The sequence below is a fragment of the Dromaius novaehollandiae genome, chromosome 11, assembly GCF_036370855.1.
Source record: "Dromaius novaehollandiae isolate bDroNov1 chromosome 11, bDroNov1.hap1, whole genome shotgun sequence".
NCBI classification, from domain to species: domain Eukaryota; kingdom Metazoa; phylum Chordata; class Aves; order Casuariiformes; family Dromaiidae; genus Dromaius; species Dromaius novaehollandiae.
This window is the reverse complement of record NC_088108.1, coordinates 25701755-25710096: the sequence shown is the minus strand read 5'-3', so window position 1 is coordinate 25710096 and position 8342 is coordinate 25701755. Positions and strand designations below refer to the sequence as shown.

Genomic DNA, 8342 nt, shown 5'->3' with positions numbered 1-8342 from the left:
TCCTCAGTCGTGACAGCAGCTTCCCTGCAGACACGAAAATACATAAAACGGCAATGCCCTGCACTGTCCTGTTCCTCTTCTTGCCTTTCCCAGCCTTGAGCTCGCTCCCTCGGGAGCGACCCCTGAGGTTTCCCCTTCCATTTTCTGAAGCCTGCCCTGCCTTGCGTGTCGGTCTCACTTCTTCTGCCTCTTCCTTTTCTCACCTCTTCCTCTTCGTCGCCTCTTGGCCCGGGAGGGGAGGGCTTGCTCGGCCGGGCTGTCCCCGCCGGGCCTCTGTGTCCGGAGAGCTCAGCCACCAGCACACGTCTCACGTGTGTCCCCACGTCCGCACGGTCCCGGGGAAACAGGGCAAAGCCCCGTTAAAATCAGAATATCCGCACTCTGCAAAGCCTAGACGTTGGGCTGGTGGGAGACATGAAAGGCCCTGAAGAGCTGTAGCCTGAGGACTCTAATTTATCTGCGTATTAGTGATTTTGTCCTGATTCCTGGCTGCCTCCTGGCAACGGCCGGCTGTCCCCATCCCCACGAGCTCCCCCAGCGTCTCCCTGCGTTTCTCCTGCAGGTCCCCGCTGCACCACGACCGATCCGAAATGGCCGAAGGAGCAAAGTAGGTGTCCGTCCATCCTCGCTCGCGCTGCCTGGTCCACCAGCCTGGCCGTGTGCCCCCGTCCCCTCCTCGGTCCCCTCCTCGGTCCCCTCCCCGACCGCGCGCCCTGGCAAGGGGCGAGCTGCTCCCAGCCTCTCCGCGGCTTCCCAACGCCTCTGTGTTTGTTCCCTCCGCAGAGTGTTCAAGAAGACCAGCCCCAACACCAAGGTGAGTCCGTGCAGGAGAAGGCAGGCGCGGAGCGGCCCGTCCGTGGCATGGGCTCGTTCCCGGGCTTGCAGCGGGGCTGCGGGGACGCCGCGCTGGCGGGGGGGGGACGCAGGACGTTTCCCTTCCCTTTGGCCTCTCTCCACTGACTTCTACCCTGCCACAAAGCCACCGCGGGGCTTGCTTTCAAAATAGAAATTAAACAGACCTACATGAGTCCTTAAATCTGATCGCGGTCCGCCACGCTGAAGGACCGCGGTGCTAAAGGTCTCCATGATGCAAACTGGGGCTCAAAAATTCCTGCCAATTCGATGGCGAACACTAACCCCATTTCTTCTCGTTTTTCACCCCGTGCTGCCTCCAGTTATCCATCTACCTGGGGAAGAGAGACTTTGTGGATCACGTGGAGTCCGTGGAAGCTGTCGGTGAGCGAGGCCGTACCCCCCCCCCCCCCCCGGCCAGAGCAGTCCCTGCCGCTGCCTGCCCGGTGCTGGGACACGCGTGTCCCCAGCGGCTTCGGAGACCTGGCTCCTCTGCTGGTGCCTCCACACCCCATTCGCCTCTGCTCCCCACTGGGAACAGGAGGAGCAGGGGCAGCTCCAGAGGAGCAAAGATCCCGTTTTCCTGCAGTACCTTTAAAGGCAGGTGTTGGGGAGAGGGACGAAGCCTGGGCTTTGCAAACAAACCTGTTGCACTCTTGGTGGAGACACTTTGGGAGGCATCGAAGCTCTTTGACAGGCAGCTCCCTAAGTCACTGGTGGACACAGATGATCTCGGTGTCTTTAAGCAGGGCTGTATTTTGGAAGGATGTTGCCCTCCTCGCTCCCTCCTGCAGGGACATGGACCTCACCTGCTCTTCTTTGCTTCTTTGCAGATGGTGTCTGCTTGATTGACCCGGAGTACCTCAAGGACAGAAAAGGTACTAAGACACAAAAATTGATGTTATAGTGGGAAGGGCTAAAAGCTGGTGCAAAGTCCACGAGCAACCTGGGACTGTGGAGATGGTAAAACTGCAGTGGGTTGTCTACTGGTTGTCACACTTCTGGGCAACGACTGCTCACCCGGAGAGGAGAACTGCCTCTTGCTTCGTGCCTCCCTTCCACCTCTTGGGTCCTGGGCACTGACTCTGGAGCTACCAGTGCCTCGAAGAAAGAGGCGATGAGTCTTTTTAACTCTCTACTTGGCGCCTGAGATCCAGGTCGAGATAAGAGTTGATTCTGTTTCTGTAAAGAATTTACTTTTCATGCTGGAGTTCCTTAAGATAGTTTCTTTCTCTTCTCAACCCTTTTCCCCTGTGCCTTTTATTTTCCCGTACTCCTTCCCTTCCCCTAATTTCCACCCGCCCTGCACCGACGCCAGTGTACGTGACGCTGACGTGTGCGTTTCGCTACGGCCGGGACGACCTCGACGTCATTGGGTTGACCTTCAGGAAGGACCTCTACGTCCTGACCACTCAGCTCTTCCCTCCGGTGCCGGACCAGGTGCCCAAAACCCTCACGCCTTTGCAGGAGAAGCTGCTGAAGAAGCTGGGCGAGAACGCCTACCCCTTCACGTTCGAGGTAGGGACCGCGTGGCCGGGGCTGACCTCGCGGCGTGGCCGTCACCGCGTGACGAATGCCCCCGGCAGCCCCGGGCGGTCCCCTCGGGGCACCGACCACCCTGTTCGTCCGGGTCACGCGCGGGCAGCTCAGTGAGAAGGTCTCCTCCGGCCCCTTTCTCCCCAGATCGCGACCAACCTGCCCTGCTCGGTCACCCTCCAGCCTGGACCAGACGATGTGGGAAAGGTGAGCTGCTGCCTCGGACCCGTGGCCGCGGAGGGAGGGATGATCAATTCAGTGGGGCCAAAAGAGAGCGGCTGCCCGTACGGGGATGCTGGGGAGCAGAGCCGGCTTCTCCGGGCGAGCAGAAGTGGTGATGAGGGGGAAAAAGGAGGTGAATAAACCTGAACGTCAGGGAACTCGGAGCCCGTCCCGCGTTGTGACCACGCGTTTCCCGCAGGCCTGCGGAGTGGACTTTGAGGTCAAAGGATTTTGCGCTGAAAATCTGGAGGAGAAAATTCACAAGAGGTATTTCCAGCGCATCCCTCTCCTCCCGGGGCCCTGCAGCCCAACGGCCAGGCTGCTTGTCGGGGGCCGGCTCGCGGGCCGATCCCGGGCCCCGCTTCCAGCCTCTGAAATGTCCGGATTCGGTCTTTGACGGCAGAAGAGGCTCCAGTCCCTTTTCAGTGCCCGGGGGAGGAGGGGGCCGGCGGGGTGGGACAGGTCCACTGCATCCGTAGGGGTGACCGGCTCTCGTCCCCGCAGGAACTCGGTGCGGCTCATCATCCGAAAGATCCAGTTCGCGCCCGTGAAAATGGGGCCCGCGCCGAAGTCGGAGACCACGCGGCAGTTCATGATGTCCGACAAGCCCTTGCACCTCGAGGCCTCGCTGGACAAGGAGGTCGGTACCGGGGGCTCCACCGCCGGAGCCAGCAGCCACTGCAAGGCGAGGCTGCCGCAGCGCGGGCCGCCGGCTCCCTCCGTCCCGCCGCGGCCGGGGTCTCCTCCTGCCCGCGGCACCCCGTGGGCGATCGCTCTGCTTCGCAGCTCTTTTGCAGCCTGCAACTGGCCAGGACCGTTTGGATACCAGGGTGCAACCTTAGGCTGGAGCCAAAGTTCAAACTGGAAATTCTCCATGTTTGGATTCCCGGGATGTGCAGCATCCCACCTGCAATATGCCCTGCAAGCCCAAGGGTTCAGGGGCTCCGCGGTTTGGCTGCAGCCCTCCTCCCCTCCCCAGGACCTGCGAATTTCTTGCCTCCCTGGAAGGGAAAGTCTCGCGTGCGATGCATAGATGCATTTCCCCCAGTGCCCTCCGCTACCTGACGGTTGTCACTCCTTGGTGCATCCCAGAGCTCCTTCCCTCCCCACCGCAGTCCTTGCCCTCGCCACACCAAGGCATTGCTCAGGCACCCGAAACGTGGCTGTTCCCTGCTTGCCGGTTGTGTAACCGAGTCTCTTCTGACCGCAGATCTACTACCACGGAGACCCCATCAGTGTGACTGTCAACATCAACAACACCACCAGCAAGATCGTGAAGAAGATTAAGATCTCAGGTGAGAGCAGGCACGAGGGGCACATCCAGGCCCCCACCCTGCCCTGGGGCCCACGCGCCCCGGGGTGGCCTGAACACGGGGCAGAGCTGTCACTGACCGATGCTGATGGGCACAAGAAACCTGCTGCCAGCGCTGAAGCTGCAGCCCAGGCATCTTGTCTGTGTCCTGCTGAGAGCTGTTGGTTGTCAGCAGGGAGAAGTGGGGTAATGTGACCATGAGACCGTCAGCCCATGTGAAACATCACATATTCAGTAGTCACCTGGGTAAAGTCAGTGGTGGGAAAAGTCTGCAGGAACCTCCCTCCCAGCCCACTGATGGGAGACGCTGCCTCTTTGGCTGCTGGGGTGGTGGGGATTCTGCACTGGTGTGCGCCCGTGCAACATCCTCCGTGCACCCAACATTGCTCCGTCTTCTCTCTCTGCAGTGGACCAGATCACAGACGTGGTCCTCTATTCGCTGGACAAATACACAAAGACTGTGTGCAACGAGGAGATCAAGTAAGTACAGAGGAGGTGGCCGCCCGCCTTGCCCGGGTTGCCGCTGCGTAGACCTGCCCTGACCGTGCTGCTGCGTGGACGTGCCCCGGTCCAGCACGGTGCCGGTGCTCAGCACCTCCCCTCTGCTCCCCGCAGCGAGAACGTGGCGGCCAACTCCACCTTCTCCAAAACCTACTCCGTGACGCCCCTGCTCTCGGCCAACCGCGAGAAGCGAGGCCTGGCTCTCGACGGCAAGCTCAAGCACGAGGACACCAACCTGGCCTCCACCACCATGTAAGAGCGGGGCGGGCTCCCGGCACCCTCCCTCGCCCCACGGCTTGGCCCCAGCATCGCCAGCATGGGGACAGCCCCAGCTCTTCCCCCTTCCCTGCCGTTTCCCGCTGTTCTGGGTGTTTTCCCCTTTCACTCCCAGCAAGGATCCGTGCGTCTCCTCTGCCCGCTGTCCCCATGCCAGAGGTGACCCCATGCTGCTGAAAAAGCAGAGGGGTTTGTGGCGTGGACACAGCCCCACTTATCCATCTTGGGGGGGAGATGACACCACTCACAGCTTCGCTCCCCCTTTCCTCCTAGCCTGAGGCCCGGCATGGACAAGGAGGTGCTGGGGATCCTGGTGTCGTACAAAGTGAAGGTCAACCTGGTGGTGTCCCGAGGAGGGTGAGGAGCTCCCAGCGCGGAGCCCGTGGTGCTCGGGCGGCCCCGGGGCGGGCGGATGCCGGAGGGATGGGACCGCGGAGCGGCTCCTGCCAGGGATGCTCTCCCGCCCATGCTGTGCATGGCGATTCCCTCCCCTCCCTCCCCACCGCGTGTCCCCACATCCCCTGCCCTTCGCCCTCAGTAAAAAGCACCATCTAACATACTATAAAGCATCTTCTGCTTTATTACAAAGCGCTTCTAGCCTTCCCTGGCACCGGGGAGCGGCAAAGAGGGGCTGGCAGAAATGCATCGGCCGTGGGTGTCGGGTCCCGCGCAGGGGACGCCAGCCCCAGCCCTCGAGGCGGTCTCTGCCGGCAGCACCCGCCGCGGGGTCCCTCGACACAGCAACACGCTCTGCCAGACCCATCTCCCCGGGATGGCAGGGCCGGGAAGGGAGCCGCTGCCTCGAGGAGCATCCGCAGCGCTCCCCGCACGCCGGCTTTGCTCTCCCTCCACTAATCCTCTGCCTTTGCTTCCGCTGCGCAGCATCCTGGGGGACCTCACCTCGAGGTAAGGGAGCCGGGGGGAGCCCTGCACGGAGCTGCGCGGGGGGACGCGGCAGCACCGACGCTGCTATCGCAGCTGGGGACGACGCGGGCGGCTGCAGCGTGCGGCTGCGCGGGGCTTGGTGCCACCCGGGCCGATTCGCTGACCGAAGCGCTTTTCCTTCCAGCGACGTCGGCGTGGAGCTGCCGGTCATCCTGATGCACCCGAAGCCCGTGGAGGGTGAGCAACGCTGCAGGAACACGGGGGGCACGGGGCAAGCCCTGCTCAGGGGGGACCTGCTCAGGCCGGTGGCAGGGGACAGTCCCAAAGGGGAGGGGAGGTGTGCAGAAAACGATCACACGACTGCGTTATCGCATTACTGCTCCAAAGACCATCCTGCGATGGCCTAAACCTCAGAAAGCCTCATGCGGGGGAACTGTCTTTCCAGAAGAAACATCTGAGAAGGAAGCAGATGCTTGCTGAAATGTCATTTCTGTATTAACCCGTGTGTGTCTCTCTCAATCCTTGCCTCCCTGTGATGTGCTTATAAATGGACTACAGATAAGCCAAGGTAAGGAAAAAATTTCTTATGCTATAAACTAGTATTTTCTCTAACAAATAAACTATACGAATCCATCACAGATGGACATGATGCCCCATTCCCGCTTGGAATTACGGTGCTGTCCTTGGATCAAAACACCCAGACCTCAAAATCCTGTGCCCCCTGTGTCAAAACAAGCCGCACGATATCGCCGCGACGTTGCAGGCAGCATGAACTAGCACAGGCAGGAAAATTTAGCGTGCAGCAAACGGTGCCTCGCACAGCTCCAGGCCTCTGCGAGCGAGAGCGCGCCAGCAGAGCCCGTGCAGCCAGCAGCCGCGGAGCTAAGCACCGTCCCCCGGGACCACCCGGGCTAAGCCTGCGCCCTCGGCACGCTCGCCGCTGTCACGTTCCTCCTCTCTCGTGACACAGGCTTATTGCAGCCAAAACACAGGGCTGGGGCTGCTTCCCTCTGGGCGCCGCCGCGTGCCAAAGCCATTCCTGGCAGCGGCCGCGGCCTCCGAGCAGCCTTGCATTCATCCCCTGGCTGCAAAGCCCCAAAACACGGCTTTTGTGGCTGGTTACACCCTGCACGGGGACACGAGCACTGGCACTCAGAGTCTGGAAACTCGCTCTGCGACTCCAGGGCTTTCGCGCCAGACCCACTTCCCCAGCTCCGGGAGGATATTTCAGCTTCCCGACAGTTAAACCTCTTGGCCGGTCCCCACCGTCGCTCCCCGCAGAATTTGCCAAGTCGTTTCACATTCGCAGCCTTTTGGAATCTGTTTTGCTGATTCTTTTCTTCTGTTTTCTTCTCCCGCTTTTCACTTTGTGGCTCTCCCTTGATGTCCTCCCTTTTGCAAGGAGGTAACTAATCTCCATTTTATTTTTTTCCTTCCCTTTTCTCCCCTTGACAATGCAAAGCATTGTGTTAAATGCCTGAAGTTGCAGGCTCTCCCCCATCTCCGCTCACACCCGCACAGCAGCCGGCCGAGTGCCAGGAGCTTCCCGGCGCCATCAATCCTCGATTTTGTGTATTCTGGTCAGCAAGTGTCTCCGGCTGCTCTGGCTTTACCTGCTGCTCGCAGCCCTTGCGGGGAGGAGGAATGCGTCTATACCGCATTGCTCCCTGCTACGCATCCGTGTGCCGGGCGCCTCCGGGATGCACGCACTGTCCCCGAGTGGGAGCAGGTGTTTTTGGGTGCACGCAGGGGTTTTGCCCTTTTCTCTGGCTCCCCGGGGCCCGGCTGGCTTGGGCGGGGGGACGCGCGCTCAGGCCTGGTCCCCAGACCTCACTGCGCTGCGCTCTCCTTTCCAGCGAGGAGGACATTGTGATCGAGGAATTCGCTCGCCAGAAACTCAAGGGGGAAAAGGACGATGAAGACGAGAAGGAGGAAGCTGACAAAGAAGAGAGCTAACCAGCTGCCTGGCTAGCATGGTAGCAAGCGGTCCCGTGCACCAGAATTTGGGACGCAGATCTCCGTAGCGCATTCCCCAGTATAGCTAGCGCAGTGCAAGTATTCCAGCAAACCTCCGTCCTGTACCCGTGGTGTAATATATCCCTGTAGGTGTATCCTCCTCCCTCAAACACCACCCCTTGTGCTGACTCCAAGTCCTGAGTCCAGCGGCAAAACCAGCTGATGTGTTTACTCATGATATTATATTTGAAATCACGGTTCCCTGTAGAACAGAAACCCCAGGCGTTTCTACTTCTTTGCATCCACAGATGCAACGTTCACTCAGAGGTGGGGATGAGCCAGTTTTACCTCCCTGTGGGTCTCATCTCACTGCTCCCCCTTTTGCCCAGGCCAAGTGTAAGATAGGATTTGTGAAGGGAAGGGACAACACCCGGCTCATTTGAGGCATTCTCTGGGGTCTCACGGAGAGCCCGCCTGACTTCCCCAGCTCCTGGGCACGAGCGTTGCTGGGTAAGGCAAGGCGAAGCAGAGCGGTCACGTCGCTGGGAGGGTGCGCGTGCTGCTCCCGCACCCCCACCCAGTCGTCTCCCAAGGGTGCAGTCACTCCCCCCTCTGTATTGCGGAAGACGGTGTCAGAGAGGAACGTTTCTCTCTCTTCTACTTTTTTACAATAGAAAAACGAGGCCAGCGGGGTCCTCGGTGGCCTCGTGCGGCCCAAGCGGCCGGGCCCGCTCCGCTCCGCTCCCCCGGCCGGACGCAGAGGCGCGGGGAGGGCCGGGGCGAGGCGGGCCGGGCCGCCGCT

The 8342-nt window shown here is 60.7% G+C and overlaps 1 protein-coding gene across 1 annotated transcript; it reads left to right on the top strand.

Annotated features, from left to right (window-relative positions):
* The first annotated feature begins 590 nt into the window (after positions 1-590).
* On the top strand, positions 591-8018 carry ARR3 (arrestin 3). The gene is made up of 17 exons (XM_026095987.2): positions 591-607; positions 784-814; positions 1176-1236; positions 1686-1730; positions 2171-2370; positions 2536-2595; positions 2810-2877; positions 3115-3250; positions 3821-3905; positions 4330-4402; positions 4538-4675; positions 4973-5056; positions 5582-5605; positions 5769-5821; positions 6143-6152; positions 6987-6989; positions 7441-8018. The coding sequence occupies exons 1-17, from the start codon at positions 591-593 to the stop codon at positions 7538-7540; spliced, it is 1188 nt and encodes a 395-aa protein (XP_025951772.2). The 3' UTR covers positions 7541-8018.
* The last annotated feature ends 324 nt before the right edge of the window (positions 8019-8342 follow it).

Excerpts from the sequence above, each read along its gene's own strand:
- ARR3 (XM_026095987.2), top strand. Across the intron at positions 2,878-3,114 it reads GAGGAGAAAATTCACAAGAG|GAACTCGGTGCGGCTCATCA; the intron begins GTATTTCCAGCG and ends TCGTCCCCGCAG. Across the intron at positions 4,676-4,972 it reads AACCTGGCCTCCACCACCAT|CCTGAGGCCCGGCATGGACA; the intron begins GTAAGAGCGGGG and ends CTTTCCTCCTAG.